This window comes from Rattus norvegicus, chromosome 20 (genome assembly GCF_036323735.1).
Source record: "Rattus norvegicus strain BN/NHsdMcwi chromosome 20, GRCr8, whole genome shotgun sequence".
Taxonomy (NCBI): domain Eukaryota; kingdom Metazoa; phylum Chordata; class Mammalia; order Rodentia; family Muridae; genus Rattus; species Rattus norvegicus.
The window spans coordinates 44,991,151-45,010,417 of record NC_086038.1 but is presented as its reverse complement, the minus strand read 5'-3'; the positions used below and the strand labels follow the sequence as shown (position 1 = coordinate 45,010,417).

At 45.9% G+C, this 19,267-nt stretch overlaps 1 protein-coding gene across 1 annotated transcript; it reads left to right on the top strand.

Moving 5' to 3' along the window:
- Nucleotides 1-5,827: 5,827 nt before the first annotated feature.
- Mfsd4b2l1 (major facilitator superfamily domain containing 4B2 like 1) lies at nucleotides 5,828-19,034 on the top strand. Its single transcript, NM_001402077.1, has 4 exons — nucleotides 5,828-6,188; nucleotides 13,465-13,633; nucleotides 14,843-14,959; nucleotides 16,960-19,034. Exons 2-4 carry the CDS (start codon nucleotides 13,468-13,470, stop codon nucleotides 17,952-17,954), a joined length of 1,278 nt encoding a protein of 425 aa, NP_001389006.1. The 5' UTR covers nucleotides 5,828-6,188; nucleotides 13,465-13,467; the 3' UTR covers nucleotides 17,955-19,034.
- Nucleotides 19,035-19,267: the final 233 nt, after the last annotated feature.

Below are 19,267 nucleotides of genomic sequence, written 5' to 3'. Positions count from 1 at the left end.
CAGTCTCCTGTCAGGTGCTCTCAGCACCGTGCTGTCACAGCGTCAGATTCCCCTCCCCCAAAAGCCAAATGATGCCCCCAGGAAGTGCATGCAGGTCCCAGGTCCCTCCCAGTCTACATGCTTCTGTAAGCAGGACCCAGATACCTGGAGGTCCTGGGGCTTAGGTTAACCCTGCTTCCCTTCACACACTGTTTTATGAGGAGGAGAAAATTCTTATTCTCATGAGAATCAGAGTGAGCGCCACAGCCGCTGTTGACTTTCTAGAAAGAGGTGTGCTCGCCGCTGAGGATGATGGGTTTTCTGTTAACTGAGCCATGCGTGCTGGGGCCTCACTGACTATAATGTCCAGTTCCTCCAACAGCAGGTTCTCGTGAGCGGTTAATGAGAGCGTCAAATGACGGAAGGTTATAGGGGCGCTGCACCGCACCGCACCGCACCGCACCGCACCGCACCGCACCCTTCCTTGTGTTGGCCAGCTTCTCCCACCAGTCATTCTCACTGAATTGTAGCTACAACAGATTGAACTTTGCAGGATCAAGAAAAAGCTTGGGCGTGTAAATATCTCTTGACATCTGGCATTCTTGTCTACTCATTTTATTTTAATGCTCATCTGGAAGTTTTTAATTATATATTTCAAAAGTTCAAACTCTGTTAGCAAAACCTAATATTCCAAATGTACCTAGTGCTCCAGGTGTGAGCTCCCCTCATTGCCTCCCTCCCCCTTCTCTCCCCCTCCCCCTCCCGCACTCCCCTTCCCCTTCCCCTTCTCCCCTTCCCCTTCTCTCCCACAGAAGGTGCCAGCTTACCCCATAACTGTATATAGCTGACTGTGTGAAAAGGTCATGCCGGGTTTGACCAACGTAGGTATTTTCCTAGTTTTGAGAAATCCTGTTTTCTTTTAAAATAATATAATTTATAATTGATTTTTTAAATGTGATTTATATATTTAATATAGATAACCAAGACCTTTTTAATGAAGAGTGGTTTGTACTTTGGAGAATATAGTCATTTTTACTGTGGGGTAACGTGATATTCTCAGTAAATGCAATAAAATTTTTAGCAAATTCCTGTAAGATCTTGTGACTGTATTTCTGGGGCAGGGGAATTACTGAACTGAACAGTCTGTCTTGAAGAAAAGTAAAGGGTGTTTTATGCTGTGCGTCTTTCTAGTGTGTTTGGATATTGCCATTCCTCAGGGGAGGGAATGTCTCTGTGTGGTCTAAGAGTTAAAAGCCTTAAGCCTTGAGGAGTATGCCAGGGTCTTGCCCATGCTACGCCAGCGCTTCACCACTGGCTGCAGCCAGCCCCAGTAGTATGAGGCCTTGTGGCCACTCCAGCCCTCCTTTCATCTTCTGAGTGGTGGGATTGCATTAGGGCCTGGTGTTTGACTCACTCCTTTGAGGCTCGTGTGGGCTCCTGCCTAAGCCTCCAGAGTACTAGGATTACAAACACGTGCCACATGCTGGACCGCATACCTCTGTATTGAACCCCTTCATTCTCTGCCATCCTCTGTTCCTAACTGTAGGTTGACATCTCCCTTGACTCCCCCCAGCCTTGTGTTTCCCAGATTAATGACTCAAAGGCGGGACTAAAAGAACACACCAGTTTAATTTATGCCTTCCTTTTCTTCCTCTTTATTTGTGTGTTTCTTTGTACAACGCCGACGATATTATATTCCTTTCTAATACCAGGAGTTCTGGGGAGCAGTGGGCACGCATAAGCAGCAGCCCACGCTTATTTTGCTGCAGATGAGATGGCCTACAGGGGAGTTAAGAAAGCAGTTGGCTCAGCAGAGACCTAGGATCTGTCACTGGGCTTGGTCACACGGTGAAATCTGGTCTTTGTGGGACAGGAGAGGCTCTAACAGATTTGGATGGTTTATATTGGTGTGTAAATTGAGTTCGTAAAGTGATAAGAAGTAAAAGAAATGAGAAAAGGAAAAAAGCAGGTGAAGGGACCAAGTCACCAAAAAGGAAAAGTGAGGCAAGATTTGTGAGGATCTGGAGTCTCTAAAGAAAAGAAACCCATCGCCAAATGCAGTGCTTGTGAAACACGGGAGTGTTCAAAGCTGATGCAAACATTCAATGCAGATAAAAATGGTAGAGTTGTTCAGTGAAGACACTAAGTACGTCCCAGTGGTAGAAATTGTTTCTGCATCCAGGGTCCCCTCGGCTGCCGTGTAGCCAGTGGCAGCAGGTAGCCGTAGTTCCTGCCAGAAGGCTGCCAAACTCAGGGGTCCTATGTGGGCACAGCAGTGGAAGCATAGACATGCTTTCCTTTGGACCTGTGCTGCTGTGTCGAGAACCCCAGCCCCATCAACCTTGTTGGGGTTGGGGAAGTGCGTGGGAGTCCTGTGGCAAGCACCAAGACTGAAGAGGCAAAATGGATTGTGGAGAATTCCTTTGTGCTGTAGAGGGTTTTCTAACATAGAGCCCTAGTTCACGCTGTTGTAACCAGCATTAGTCCTTACATGATGCACTATAGTTACATCATTTCTAACCCTCTCCTCCTCTGACCATTCCCATGCCCACCCTCGGGCCCCCTAAATTTATGATCTCTCTTCTATAATTATTATAGAGTATATAAGTATTATATACATATAAATACTTATTACTAGCATATATAAGTATTATTGCATCCAAACGTTAGTTTTCTGAGGAGACATTGGTACAAGCAATGCAATCTCGCCATGTTGTAGTGGGCCTTGCTATCGTTTCTCTTTGTAGCTCCAGGCTCCCGAGAGCAACTGGAATGGTGGGTGGCAGGCCTGCCTCGATCCTATTCTCCATTTTCAGAAAACTTTCAATTCCTAGGGGATACATTGATAATGCCAGAGTGCTTCATTGACTTAGAAAAACATCGGAAAGGTGGGCACAGAGAGAACAGTTCACACTGTGCACAAGAACTCTTGACAGCTGCATAGTTGGGGAAGGCACAGAAGACACCCAGCATGGTGAACGAGAGCCCTCCAGAAGCTGGTGCCTGATAATGGAAACACCACAGCAGTTGAAAGGAGACTTCCTGTGTGAGCAAAAGACAATGCTCCCAGATGCTATAAGATTATGAAATGGAAACCCCAGTGCCTCCCTACAAGCTGTGTGTAGGCCAGAGGGTATTGCCACTGCTGCTGGTTCTCAGGACCGTAAACTTACAGAATTGCATGTTACCCAATCCCACAATAGTTCCTAAAACTCTATTAGGGCTTTACATTTAGTATGCCTTTTGATAAAGAAGGCAGATTTAGAAATAGCTATGGAAATAAAGTGGGCAGGGCTTAGTCATCCATAGAGAAGCTGGACAGAAGGAAGCCTCAGGGTGGGGACAGCATGTGGTACCCATCACAGGAGGGGGAGATGGTTTCCGGAAGATGAGGTGAGCTTGGTTTGAGGCATGAAAGATGAGTTACTGTGGAATATCATATTCCTATAAAAACAGTTCGCCTGGATTGGACGTCAGTACGTAAGCAGGAGCATGTTTCTTAATGCCAACATTCTTAGTGCGGCATTCAAAGCTCTTACAGTGTGTACCTAGTCAACCTCTGCCATGTCCTCAGACTTCCTGTTTTATACGCCTTTTCTTTCACTCAAAGTTTTCTCAAAGACACCTTCCTCAAGACGTGAATCAGAGTAGCTGCCCTTAGACCATAGCTTCTGTTATTTCTCTTTAGTGTAGTTAAGTTACCAAGCCATGTAACCATGTAATCGTTTCAGACCAGCCTTCCCTATCACCTGTAAGTTCTCTGAAGGGAGCAGCTCTTTTTCCTGTCACCTGGCACAGCCCCACCTGCAAACAGCGTCCTTACGTTTCTCTGTAATTTGTGCTAACAGTTGCTTTCTCTCGACATACTCTTGTTCACTGTTGTGGTCAACTTACCCTCCAAAAACCTGTATGAAACATGACCTTCTCTAGAACATTCTAAAACCCTCCTACGTGGGGTGGGTCGCATCCTTCTCTCCTGGCGGCTCTTCGTTTATGTTGGTCTCAGTTCTACTTGAGCACAGTCCCTGTAGTCAATGATCAAATCACACCAAGTGCTCACCCAGTACCTGGGAGGCGGCCAAAGAAAAATCAGCGGGCGTATATCACTTCAACTAAAATAAATCTCAGGCTACTCTCACCACAATGCCAGAATCTAGCTTTTGCTTTTGCTTTTTGGGATGGTTTTCTTATGTAGCCAGCACTGTCCTCTAACTCATTATTCTTTTGCCTTAGTCTCCCACATCCTGGAATTTGGTACAGGGCACTAATCTGGGCAACTTCAAAGGTCTATTAGTCACCACCTTGATGTTCTATAGACGTCCATTGGAAAAAGTTAAGGCACCCTTTAGAAATCGACTAGAAGGATTGTTGTAATAGACTAATCGAGGTTTGTGGAGAACGAAGACTGAGACAGAGAATGGAGAGTTGGGAACTGGTGAGAGACGCTTCTGAGGTAAGCTGGGAAGATGGATGAAGCTGGAAAAGGGAAGGGACTAAAGTGAGTGAACTCAGTCGGTTCAGTTCCTGCAGTGCCGTTGAGTTCATTCATGAGTTTTGTTCTGTTTGTGCAGTGCAGGTCAGCAGAGGCAGTTGAAAACAGAGAATAAGGAGCCAGAAGATTAGAACAAATTGCTAGAGTTAGAAGCCAAGCAGAGCAATTCAGTGAGAAGCCGAGAGAAGCCAGATTGAATCAGTCAGCTTGGAGAGGAGTTTGAACCAGAACAGCTGAGTTGAACCAGCCAGCCAGAGTTCAGAAAAAACTAGAAAGCGTATGCAGCAGTAAATCTAAAACATTCTAGGTCTAGATTAAATTGTACATAGGAGAAAAGTTTCCAGGCCTAGACCTAGGGATAGATAGAACAGAGAAAGAAAGTCTGTGGGCTCAGCCCAAGCTGTGCATTCACACAGTTGTGTGTGGCTCTCATTCCATCCCATCACGAGGAAATACATGTTTCTTTTACAGGACGGTAACAGTTTGTCATATTTTTTATTTTCCTGATTTCCTCAGTGACCTGAGTGGTTAGCATATTCTGGAATGTAAGTATCTATTAAATTGAGTGACATCAAGATTACAAAATGTTAGCCATTTTTAAAACCGTTAAAAATGACTTGTTCTGTAGTTAAAATTTATTAATAAATTTGACAGAAAGTTTTCTCCAAGTGGTTAATTTATAGGAATAAACAAAACAAAACATTCTTCCAGCTTGCCTCTTGACCAAACGTCTTAGGAATGAATGTTTTTCTCGGTATAAGTAGTCGGTGATATAGAAAGCGGGAGGGTTTTCAGGAGAAAGAATATGTTTCAGATAGATGGTAAAGTTACATTGTTGGCTTGAGTGTTGCAAACAGAACAAAGCTGACTCCCGGCATGACTTTACCCAGCAATCATGACACTGTCAGGCTCCAATCATGTGTGAAAACTTGAGCTGCCTTGCTTTTGAAGCCACAAATTTGAAGCCACACATGTGTCTTGAGCTATCTGGCTGTTGACTAGGCCAGTGATGGCTGACTGGTCTTGGGGCGAACAGTCTCTTCTGTGCTAAGGTGAGAACGGAGCACGGCAAGGATCGACGCGGCTCCAGATGTCTATTCCGGAGCTTCAACGGGCATCTGTAGCCTGAAAGTTGAATAACAGACCTGGAAAGCTCTGGTGTGGACGGAGGGCAGGGGCGGGGCGTGTAAAGACCACCTCGCAGCTAGCGCTGGCTTCTTCCCTCCAGCGTTAACAGCACACATTATAGATGCTGTTGCTAGGCTCAACCTCCGCTGAGATCGGTTTCCAAAGCAACCATCATGACTTCCGGTTTGACTCCAGGTTGGCCAGAGGCCTGACTCTGTCACGGGAACCGCGCAATTCTGAAAGATGGAGAGTGAACTTAGTCAGTGGCCTGCTGCGGCCAGGGTCGAAGTCCAGCCTTTGATCAGGACGTTCCCTGGGGGCAGGCAGGAGGGACCTGGGAGCCTGGGGGAGCCGGAGCGCGGAGCCCCAGAGGGTGCATCGGTCCTAGTAGCTCTTCTCAGCCGCCAAGCTGGAGCTGGACCTGAAGACCCGGAACGCCGGGCCCGCGGCCGCGGCACAGAAGCTCCACCATGCGCAGACCCCGGCAGAGAGCGAGCCAGTCGCGGTGGCCTCCCGGCGGAGTGGCCGGGCCAGGAGCGTGCTGCGCTGGTTCTCCACCGCGGTCCTGTACGCCGCCTTCCTGGGGCTGGTGAGAGCTGAGGCTGCGCCCCTCCCAGGCTGGGGCGCGAGCCTCCCACCGGGGACCTGCCCTTCCCAGCTGGACTCTCTCCTTCGCTGCCTGCATGTTATGTGACCTTGAGGGCTTTAGTTAGTGCGCCGCCTGGGCTTCTGTTTCATCAGCTAACATAGAGGCACTGTTCTAATCATGGAGAGTCACTGTCAAGAGCACGGGTGATTTTTGCCTAACATGTTTCCCCTCATCAGTCTATTTTTGTAGGGCTCCTCTTAGTACTAGAGAGACAAAAAAAGGGAGAGGGTGCCAGGATCTGCAGCCACTGTCCCCTGCACCTTGAAAATACATTGTTTAAGTGGCGGTGTAGTTGTGATTTCCGTTTGAACTCCCCTCTCTTGGTTCTGGCTTCAGCGTCTGCCTCTTTCACTGTGCTTACGGTTTTAAAGCCCTAAGTATTCCTAGACTCTCCGCAGTCCGTCAAAGTACTGTCTGGAGAACTGCACTCTGTGTGTAGGAACTAAGCAATCGTGGAAAGGTAACACAGTGGGCAAAGAGCCTCCCACAGTACGGTCCCCTTGCCTCCAAGCTGTGCCCTGCACATACATGCTGGAACCAAGGTTTAAGGATGCCGCACTATAAGCTGTAATCCATTGGTTCTAAGAGACAGGATCTGAGTCCCACATATCCTACAAGGAAATCCCCTGCAAATATATCTGATCTGCTAGTTTTTTATAATCCAGTTTCTCAATGTAGTGTGTGTGTGTGCGTGTGTTCACAACATGGTGATCAGGTGGCAGTCAGGGGACAACTCGAGAGAGTCCATTCGCTCCTTCCAACTGTGTAGGTCCCAAGGGACTGAATTCAGGTTGTCAGTCTTAGCAAGCTCCCTTCCCTGCTGAGAAATGGTTTCGGAAATCTCTCTTGTATGAGCCGGGTCCAGATTCCTTTAACTTACATAGCAAAAGCGCACAAGTCGGGTCATTAGCACAGGGCTGATGTTTCTCTGTGTCCCGCCACAGAGTCAGACTGTCACAGTGGCTGTAACTTGTCTTCACTTTAGACTTGAATGTTTGAAGAACACTTGTGGAAAAAAACTTTTCTTACTCTTCTTACGCAAACTTTAAACTATGCTGGGGCGGCTTCCACGGCTCCTTCACCCCCAGATTCATCGCAAGCCCTGGGAGCTGTAGGAAGTCGTCGGCAACAGCACACAGTTCACCAGCATGAGAAAGGCAGGGTAGCAGAGTGGGCAGAGAGTGGGCCAAAGGTTAGGCAGCTAGGTAGCCACTCTCATGAATCCAATTAGCTCCTTGCTGCTCTGTACTGGGGACTCAGAGGTCTCCATTTTTTTTTTCCAGTTAGTCTTGTGACAGGAGCCATATGAACTTAAATATTACTGCTCGAAACCCTTGATACAACAGGCTTGGCATCCACCACACCAGATACTTGCAGAATAACTGAATGTGCCACGTGGCCCTTTCCTCTGGGAAACTTCCTTAATGTATGCAAGAGCATATCTAGAGGAACAGAAACATGGTGGGGGTGCTGGGGTTGCAAACCTGGCCCTCACCCATCTTTACCCCAGCCCCTCAGGCATTTTTTCAATTAGAGTCACACTTTGTGAGCCGTAAAAGCAAGGGGAAAGAGTTAGGCAGACCTTCTGGTTTCTTCATTGCCACGCCCTAGCCCCAACATGGAGGAAGTCTGTAGCACTAAATACGTTCTATTGATTGTGAAATTCGAACGTTCTCACCCATCCTTTTTTTTTTTTTAAGATTTATTTATTTATTATAGACGAGTACACTGTAGCTGTCTGCAGATACACCAGAAGAGGGCATCGGATCTCATTACAGATGGTTGTGAGCCACCATGTGGTTGCTGGGATTTGAACTCAGGACCTCTGGAAGAGCAGTCAATGCTCTTAGCCACTGAACCATCTCTCCAGCCCCCGTTCTCACCCATCCTTAAAGGTGGCTTCTCCCTCCTCTGAACCTCTGTGGCATCTGATTGGCTGTAAGAGTCATCTCTTCCCCGATTTAAGTGTTCACCTCATATGTCATGTAACCAGCACCCCACGACCACAGAGTCCAGACACCCAGGTGCATTGCTAGAAACTTCTTCACTGGAGACTAACCTATCCTTGCCACTTCAGGACAGGTGCTAATTTTTCTCATTGATTGCTTTGGCCTCTGATTATTGGAAGGTTTAGGAGATTTCAAGGAAACCCGCTCGAAAGGCAGGGAATAGTGATGCCAAACTGTAAGATCCAACCATGTAAGAGATCAAAGGCAGCAGAAAAGTCCTGCACTGACCCAGGAGTTGAGTCCTTAGCAGTAGAAGAGTTTGAGCAAAAGTTCGTAGCTGACAGATCTAAACAAAACCTGGTGGCAAACATTTTGTGATCCTCTTCTGCATACAATAGGGCGATAGACTTTTACTGGAAATGGACCTTATCATATTTAATTGGCACAATTGAGCTTTTGCTAAACACAGAGGTTACCCTTACCTTTGAGGGAAATCTCTGTGACCATAATGTGTGGATACAGCAAAAGCCGTAATTCTCAGCTCCTGGGATCTTAGATACATATACCATCTGCAAATACCACTCTAGTTTCCTATTTTAATCTAATATTTGTTTTGTGTATGTTTGCCTGAATGTATATATGTGTACCACATTCATATTGGTGCCCATGGAGACCAGAAAACTGGAGTTACGGACCGTTACAAACCACCATGTAGGTGCTAGAAATAGAATCCAGGTCCACGTCAAGATGGGTGACTGCTCTTAACTGCCAAGTCCTCTCTCCAGCCCCAAGTTTTCTATTTTTGCTGGTAAGTTGGTTTCTAGGGAGCAAAGGTGCGTGGCCCATCAAGGAGAGTTTCCCCTCCTCTGGTGTGATAGTGTCTTGCTGGGGACACGGACACCGTTGGCAATAGTGACATTCCCTACTTGGGAGCATCTAGCCCACAACCCCAGCACTGCTCTGCTGTCTGCTACGACATTAGTTTTTGCTGTATCCACACATTGTGGTCCCTGAGATTTCCCTCAAAGGTAAGGGGAGGGGAGGGACACCAGATATTCGAGGGAAAGGGGGAAAAGACAGAGTTCTCTGCAATGGCAGAGAACTCACCTAAGATCTTAGGGAAGTGACCCATAATCAGAATAGTGTCTGGTTTCTGAGGAGAACTGTCCGTAGCAGCTTCTCCTTAAGGTCTCCAGCACAGGCACAACCTGAGCAGACATGAGTCGTGTCTTCCAGGTGAGAGATACCAATCCAAGACTGAAGGCCCAGAACCTTTGCTACAGAGAAAAACCTGGATGGCTCCCGACAACTAGCGAAGTGAAGGGAGTAGCTTAATGGCTTCTAAAAGACCCATTCTCCAGGTCCTAGATCATGGAAACTCTGGCTAGCACCCATTGGTGGGTTGGATGGGCTTTTCTCAACCCAGAGAAAATATACTTTGGTGAAATCCCTTAAAGCCATGACTACTGGGTAGTGTTATAGTTTACAAGAGTACGAGATTCATAAGGTCCTATCACCAGGGTGTGCAACCGCTCAAGAATGATTATTATCTGTGTGCCTGTAAGTGCTTATGTGCACCATGTGTGTGCAGGAGCCTCTGGAGTCCAGAAGAGAGTGTCAGACCTCCTGGACCTTGTAGCCCAGGCTGGCTTCACACTCAGTGTGTAGCCAAGAATGACTCTGAATTTTTGATCCTCCTCCTTTCATCTCCCATGTGCTAAGAGTCTAGGCTTGCACCATCATACCAGCTATGAGAATTCAATTATATATATATATATGTATATATATAGTTTTATATATATATAAACTTTATATATATAACTATACATACATGATATACTAATATGTGTGTGTGTGTGTGTGTGTGTGTGTGTGTGTGTGTGTGTGTACTGTAAACACATCCACCCACAAGGATTTAAGGCTTGCAGCTTCTAGGAACATATTACTTAAGACCTTTATTGTGTGGACCAAAATTAAGGGTTCGAAAAGCCAAACATTGGTTGGAAGCCTTTTTTCAGATCCATCCCTAGATGCTTGGTATGTTTTGAGTCACTTCAGCTCCTCCATGATGAGTCTTGGAGAGCAGAGCTTTTTGCCCCCTGCCACAGGCTTTAAAGACTCAGAGCCCCAGGCAGACAGCCAAGCTCCCCCTGGGCCCATGCTTGGCAATGGGTTTCCATCCCCTTAAACACCGGCTTTGCTTCTCCACTTCAGATGCCAAAACTGTTCATTAAATAGATTGTGGTAGGTAATTAGACTTTGAATTAGCTTATGGAGCTCATTCAAACTACATAGCTTAATAATTTCACCACTGCCTACTTAGCATGAGAATCTGCCAAGTCATTTCCTTGGTACTTAATTCTTACTGTGCTTGCTGCCGGGTTAAACATCAGCTCGATGCTTACGAGCTGTTGGGGCCTTCATAGACAGAGAATTCCTACCCAGTCCAGTGAACAATCTTACAGTCACAGATTTCCTGCCCTTGAAAGTCTTTTCCATGAATGTCCTTGAATGCCAAACTGACAGTGGCTTCACAAAGTACCACCCTAAACGACTGTAGGTGACAAGACTTAAAACGGCCACGGCCAAAGGCTTCCTGAGAGCTAAAATACTGATGCACTTGGCACATTGGGTATGTTTACCACGGATGACTTCCATGCGGTGGATCTTGTGTTGACCAAAAGTGCACTCATCCTTCTGATCAACTAGGAATACAGGGTACAGCGCCCGACTCTTTGCAAAAAACGCTTAGAGACAACAGGATTATGACTGATGATTTTTTAACTGTTACACAATTTCTGAGGCACACCAGTAGCACGAAGCTACCAAAGAAACTGCTTGCTTTTCAGCAAGGTGTCCCATGTAATTAATAAAACAAACTAGGCCAATTAATTGAATATCTCTACTTTTGTAAAGAGAATTGCCTTCTTGAGCTATGGTGCAAGGATCCGTCTGGAAAACCTGCAAATTAATTAATTTATGGTCAAGAAAACTATTGGGGGACTGGAGAGATGGCTCGGCAGCATAGGGCATGGCTGCTCTTCCTGAGGACCTGGATTTGATTTCCAGCTCATCTGTGACGCATGTCAAGAGTCATAGTTACATGTCTGTAACTGTGGTTCCAGGGGCTCGAACTCCCTCCTCTGACCTCTGAGAGCACCAGACAGGCGTACGTGTGATTTGATTTGGGGAACTTTAGCAAAATAGCAAAGATTTAAAACCCTTATCCAAGATCAAGCCAGAGGTCACAGTAAACGGCAGCCCCTTCTTTATCCAAGGTGACACCAGCATTTTAAAGGCAAACGCAAAGAAAACAAAAAGAGGCAAAGGCATTGTTGGGTCATTTTACATTGGAGCTCTTTTACAGAGGACACAGTTTCTTCCTGTGGACAAAACCTTAGCAGGTAAAGCAGGGAGTCCCTGTTTTCTAGGCCAACTGCTACACATTTAACGTAAAGGTCTCCACAGTACACTATTACTCCACATGCTGCCCTGGGGAAGTAGTCTGATCATAAAACTGATGTATGAATATTTTAAAGGAAATATTAAATATTAAAAAGGAAAGGGGGCAGCCAACATGTTAAGAAACCTTGTCTATTGCTTTAACAGCAAGAACAAAACTTGAGCCTTTGCGGCGAACCTTAGATATTTAGAAAAACCTTCTAACCTCAGCAAATACAGCCACGTGTCCACAACCTTCCACAGTGTTCTTATCTGTTCAGTTTCTGCTGTTTCTTCTTCTAATTTTTGAACTGGTTATCCTACTTTAGTACACAAATTACTTCATTTTTCCCTTTATAAAATGCATCAGCAGGGGGGTTGGGGGTTTAGCTCAGTGGTAGAGCGCTTGCCTAGGAAGCGCAAGGCCCTGGGTTCGATCCCCAGCTCCAAAAAAAAAAGAACCAAAAAAAAAAAAAAAATGCATCAGCAGGATGCTTTGTGGGGCTTCCTGACTAAAACACCTATCGCCGTTCCTGTACACTTCTTGGTTTTGCTAATTTTAGTTTCACGCATTAATTAAAATTTAATTTTTTAATGGCTTTTAAATTATGCCTGTGTGTGTGTGTACATGTAGGTGTGTACTGTGGCAGCTAGAGGTGTGAATCCCTCGGGAACTGGAGTTTCAGGCAGTTGTGAGTTCCTCGCTGTGATACCGCTGTGCCGAGGACTGAGCCTGAGCCTTCTGCAAGAGCAGCCAAGGCTCTTAGCCTCTGAGCCATCTCTTTACCCCCTCTTGAGTTAATTAGAATCTTTAATCTCTCTCTCAGGTGGTGTCCAACTCATATTTTGACATAAGGTATATCTCTGGCTTGGAAATCAGCAATGAGGCTAAAGCTGACCGGCCAGCAAGGTGATTCTGGGCTGCAAGCACGTGTATCAGACCCAGCTTTTTTTTTTTTTTTTTTCTTTTCTTTTCTTTTTTTCCGGAGCTGGGGACCAAACCCAGGGCCTTGCGCTTGGTAGGCAAGCGCTCTACCGCTGAGCTAAATCCCCAACCCCACACCCAGCTTTTTTTTTTTTTTTTTTTTTTTTTGGTTCTTTTTTTCAGAGCTGGGGACCGAACCCAGGGCCTTGCGCTTCCTAGGTAAGCGCTCTACCACTGAGCTAAATCCCCAGCCCCACACCCAGCTTTTTAAAGTGTGAATTCTCTGCTAACTCTGACCACATGCTTGTGGGGCAAGCTCTGCACTCCCTGAGCCCTGTTGTTTAAATCTGAGACAGTGTCTCTCGGGCTAACCCTGAACTCATGCTAGACCAGGCAGGTCCTGAATTCTCTACCCTCTTGTGTCAGCCTCCTGAGTTACTGGGCTTAATTAAACCCTTCTGCCTTTAGGCCAGGTTAATTCTTAACATTTGCACAGAGTACATTTGAAAATACGCAAAAGCATTTCATGACTATGTCATGCGGAATAATACTTTAAGAAAAAAAAACGAAGAATATGTAATTTTTATATTAGGCAGGAGGCCCACATCTGTAAATCCAGAGCTGAAGAGGTGGGGGCAGAGAATCAGGAGTTCAGGGCCCTGCTTGGATGCACTGAGTGTGAAGGCCACTGGGGCTCCAAAAACCCTATCTCAAAAATAACTGTATAAAGTCTTAACATCGAAGGCTGTACATGGATAAAACCCAAAGGGTCGACTCTGCGGGTCTCAAAAGCAGCCAGAGTCTCCCACCCACCCCCCCTCCTCTTCATGGCAGAACCGCTCTCTTTAGACACTCTTTCCATTATTGTGAGGAAAATGGTTTTGTCTGTTTTAAATTTCAGGGAATGAGTGTTGCTATCCTGGGACCCACATTTCAAGATCTGGCGGAGAACGTGAACAGAAACATTAGCAACCTGTCTCTGATATTTGTGGGCCGTGCCACCGGGTTCTTGTGCGGCACCACGATTGGTGGGATTCTCTTTGACCACATGAATCAGTTCTTTCTTTTGGGTGAGTAAACACCAACCTTTGTGGTTCTGTGCCTGTCGACTTTATACCTTAATCTAGGTGTGAAAAGCACGGCCTGCAGAATGCTTGGCGACAGATGTAGGCGGGGCGGGGTGGCGCCCCCTGGAAGTTGGGCGCCTAGAGTCCTGGTTCTTGGCAGCAGGAGGAATACGAACTGATTCCCCCTGGAAACTCAAGGGCCTCCACCGGAATGAGTGTTGGCAACCCTGAGCCAGGCAGACCTTTGTTGTGATTTAGGCTCCACTCCAGGCAACCCGATTTATCTGGGAGGGTGGGTGCCGGGCTTCTGGGGCCACAGAGGTCAAAATGAGTTCCTGGAATCTGTCTGACTCTGTGGACTCAGGATTGAACATGAAGGCGCAGGGAGCTGTGAGAGACATGGTATAGACCGTGTTTGGCTCTGTCGTCCAGGGTTGTAAACGAACCTAGACTGTAGAAGAGACGGCAAAGCTCTTAGCATAATTTTCCCAATAAACTGGCGCAACTATGGAAAATGTTATAAGACTAAAAAAACAAGGAAAATTAGTTACTGTTGACGAATAAATAGCTGGCCCTTCTTATATTTCCCTCCCTATTCCCCAAAAACTAATTAATTTAGGAACATTAAACCAGAACTTTTACATTGAAAGCATTGTTAACTCACATCTAAAATCTCCTCTATTCTTATCTGTGTGACAGTAAGTAAGTTTCTGGTCTGTTTCCTTTCCTATTAAACTTTGATTTGCTTTATAATTTATTATGATTATCAATAGTACTATAATTGTGTTTAAGTCACAGTAATTTGTATCCTAGGTTAAAAAAAAAGCCTTTTAGAATTAACATGACTTTACATAACCACTGTAGAAACTGCAACTCTGTGTTCATTCCGTCTTGTTTCTTGTGTCCTTGTAGGTTTTTTGATCCTGAGAGATACAGGTTTTTATAGTTTATTTTCATTTTTCATTTTTTTCTTTTCTTTTCTTTCTTTTTTTTCCCCCCTGAGCTGGAGACCGAACCCAGGGCCTTGCGCTTGCTAGGCAAGCGCTCTACCACTGAGCTAAATCCCCAACCCCTATTTTCATTTTTTTTTAATATGAAAGTTTATTTTTGCGATGGGGAGACAAACCCAGGGGCTCATGCATGCTCGACAAGCCTTCCCCTACCGAGTTCCAGTCCCAGCCCCTCCAACTGAATTTCTACCTTTCTTCCCAGGAGCATCAATGGTGGCAACCACAGTGACACTTTATCTCATCCCGTTCTGCAAGACAGCAGTCTTACTGATCATCACCATGTCTGCCTTTGGGGCTTCCGTTGGCGTTGTGGATACAGGTACGTGAAGCCTGCAGTGTCCTCTCTGGGGCTGGGAACACTCGGGGAAGCCCAGCCGATGACGTCGACTGTCCTTGCATACTTTTCAAGGGACACAAACTTTCTGACTTGGTCACCGGGGTCACTCAGTCAGCGTACCCTTGTAGGAGCTACACTGAGTGCTGATTTTGGGGTTGGTTTTTGAACAGCCAACCATACAATCTCACTTAAGGCCTTTGTTCTAGGAGAGACTGATTTACAGGAGCCAAACTTAGAAAAGCCCCCTTCCGTGGTTGAAGTGCAGGTGAAATGGGCTTCCCTTTGGGGGCTACATTTTATCATTGTAAAGTAAGAAGATTGATGATTAAAGTCAAGCCCCGGCCAGCATTCGGCTAGGAAAGCAAAGAAGCAGACATACAGCTGAAATAGAGCCAAGAGCAAATGAGCTGTGAGACGTGCTTACGCTAATTCCTATGTCCTATGCTAATTTCTCTTAGAAGCTCTAAGTCCTCAGAGGTATAGCTTTTCTACATGCCAATATCTACTTGAAACCCTACTAAGTAGCATATTCGATGTGCCCGTTCCTTCAGCTCCTGCTCTCAAGCCTCCTCTTGATGTTCTTCTCCTCTTTCCTTTTGTTGAAAAAGGGTTTTTCTACTTTGCCCTCCCTCCACTCCTCCCAGTTTCCCCCTACCATCCCTAACATCCAGACCCACTCCCTTTCTGTCTCTCATTAGAAAGGAACAGGCTTCTGAAGGATACTAATAAAATATAAGATAAAAGCCTACACTTTGGAATTGGACAAAACAAACAAATAGAAGGAAAAGAGCCCAAGTTAAGGCAGAAGAAACAGACATCACCCCCCCACCCCCCCACCCCACCCCCGTTCACACACTCAGGCCTTCCATAAAAACACTAATCTGGAAGCCATAATATATTCAAGAAGGTTCTGGGTACGGGCCCAGCGTGTGCCGCCTCAGTCCCTCTGAGTTCATATGTGCTTTGACCGTGTTGATTTAGAGGTCTTGTTTTCTCCATCTCCTCATGCTCTAACATTCTTTCTGCTTCTTCTCCCATGTGTCCCTGAGCTCTGAGGGGAGGGGTTTTAGGGCTGAGTGTTCCAAGGTGTGAGTGTGTGAGAGTGTGAGTGAGTGTGAGTGTGTGTGTGTGTGTGTATGTGTGTATCTGTCTGTATCTCTGTGTCTGTCTGTGTATACATGTGCATGCATGTGCATGTGTGTGTGCATGTGTGTGTGTGTGTGATGTCTGACTGTGGATATCTGTGTGTGTTCCCATTTGACGCAGGAAGAAGCATCTGTGATGATGGCTGGGCAGGGCACTGATCCGCTTCCTGGCTGCAGTGTCCCTTGATGTTCTAACGTTATCTGATAAATCCCGCAATATCATATGGCTCAGGTTTCATTTGGTTGCAAAGTTCCGTGCCTGTTTCAAAGAACCTGGTTAAAATAAAATAGCCAAGAGCTTGATGCTTAGGGCTTTTCCCCTTACAGTGCTGTGTGGATTCTGAAAGGTGTGTCTGCTTCCTATCACTGGAACAGCAAACTTAGAGCATTCAGGTTCCTGATGGAACAAACTACATTTATTTCATCCACAATGTTCAAATGGTTTTCAGAAAGCATTGTCATTTGGCCAATCTGATGATAAAATTTTGCCTGGTAAACACATATATTTGAAACATTTACAGTGCTATATAGTATTACTCTCTAGTGTGGGTCAACACTGTCTTAGCATCCCTTTGCTAGTGTGCCCTACTCCAGCAAGGTTCACCACCTTGTAGCACTCCATGTACGAGGCTGAGATATTACAACACACAGTTTTCTGGAGTTCATGGGTCAGTCCCTTAATCAGAATCACTTGAGGCCAAGGTTGGGTTACTTCGAGCGTCATAGCACTCCCGCCGTGAGACACAGGCTCAGCCGCTTTGTCACAGCAATAATGACTTGTGGGGTTGTTCCTGTATGAGTGACAATTTAACTTTAGTTCCCATGTTTTGTTGACAGGTGCAAATGTCCTCATCTTGGCTCTTTGGGGGGACAAAGGAGCCCCACATATGCAAGCCTTGCACTTCAGTTTCGCCTTAGGTGCCTTCCTGGCTCCCCTGCTGGCTAAATTGGCCTGGGGTACCACAGCATCTGCTCAGAATCACACTGAGTCCGACTTTGACCCTCTAATGCTGAACCGAACCTCCGAAGCTGCCACAGACTCTGTGTTCGCGGTACCCGACGACATGAATCTGCTGTGGGCATACGCGTCCATCGGAACCTATGTTCTAGTAGTTTCTGTCTTCCTGTTTGCTCTGTTTTGTGAGAAACGCTCAAAGCAGAAAAAATCCTCAGCGTCTGCTCAGGAAGTTCGAAGAGCTAAATACCACAGGGCCCTGCTATGCCTCCTATTTCTCTTCTTCTTCTTCTACGTGGGAGCCGAGATCACGTACGGCTCTTACGTATTCTCCTTCGCCACCACCCACGTTGGCATGGAAGAGAGCGAGGCAGCTGGCTTGAACTCCATCTTCTGGGGGACCTTCGCAGCCTGCAGGGGCCTGGCCATCTTCTTTGCGACATGCTTACGGCCTGGGACCATGATTGTGGTGAGCAACATCGGCAGCTTGGCCTCATCTTTCTTTCTGGTCCTTTTTGACAAGAGCCCTCTTTGCCTCTGGATCGCGACTTCTGTGTATGGAGCCTCAATGGCAACCACATTTCCCAGCGGCATCTCCTGGATTGAGCAGTACACCACCTTAACTGGGAAATCTGCAGCCTTCTTTGTCATTGGTGCTGCCCTGGGGGAAATGGCTATTCCTGCAGTGATCGGAATTCTTCAGGGACACTACCCAGACCTGCCAGTAGTTCTGTACACATGTCTATGCTCCGCCATATTCACGGCTGTTTTATTTCCTGTGATGTATAAATTAGCCACCTTACCCCTGGAACGACAGCGCAAAGGAAGAAGGAAGAGCGAGGACCAGAAGGCTTTGCCCACTAGTTCTAGGCTGTGAGGAAGAGACTACATGAGAACATTTTTTAAAAAGAAAGAAAAAGAAAGGAATGAAACCGCTTTTGAAGTTGTAGTGTGTGATCCATGAGGCCATCTGTGACGGAGACATCTGGAGATATGATGATGGGGCCCAAAAGTGCCTTTCCATTGAGTTCTCTGCCACTAAGAAAGGCAACCGCCCCCACCCCTGGACACACCTGGACAAAAGGGACACACACTGGGGGATGAACTACTGAGCATCTTTACCAAATAAAGAGTTCAGCCAAGTGGAAAGTGAAGATTTTTCAAAATCTGTTGGTACTCAAGGCTTTTGATCCTATTTGTAGAGAATGCTAGAAAATTTATAAATGTTCTGTGATTCTCAGTCATCCGTAAACTACCAAACGGTCTCATATTGTAAGATCTCACTAGGAGACTTCTGTTTCGGCAGATGAATAATTAGGTAATTATGGTCTCCACCCTTCAGAGCCTATGAGGAAGGCAAAGGAGGTTGGGAAGCTGTGGGCATTCCGACATTTCAGACGGGTCTTCTCCGCAGTGACCACCCACCCACCTTCTACCAAGTGTTCGGGGAGGATGCTTGTAGTGAAATCTTTCTTCTATGAGTCAGATGTTTCTATAACTGCTGTAGACCTGGGTCACAGCGTGCCACTGACAACAACCGATTTCAGATTTTTATTGTTACAAAGGAAACATAGAGCAGGGCTTAAGTTACACATAGCTTCTCGACACGGCGCTGCTTTTGGGTCCCTCTGGAGGCTCTGATGTAGCCTAGGTCATAGCCCTGAAGATAACACGATTCCCAAACTGAAAATCCACGCATCATAAAGTTTTTGCAAGATGACTCCTAGAAACGACTGTAACCTCTAACCCACTCTTCATTGCAAATGTTAAATGAAACGAAGATGATAAAAGAGCTTAACAGTTTGATACTGATTACATGAGCCATTTAATGTACTTAATGCTTAATACTCTCATACCATTTCAGTGCAGAATTGAATATATCCTAAGGTGGATGGATCTATACTTTTAACACATCTGAAATCAGGATTTATCATACAATAAATAATCATTGAAAATTGGGACAAAGTTACTTTACCGTTTTTTTTCATATACATATATAAAATAATGACTCGTTCACAATTCATCCAGTAAAATAGAATCCAGTGCAAAACTCTTGTCTTACGTAACATCATAAATCTCAAACATCTGAAGAGTTTTCTGAGACGTCTGAACTCAGTCTCTGAGATGCAAGGCAAACTTGTAGCCATGAGCTTTTGGTAGCTCGTGGGAGTACGACTTTCAGGCCAGCCT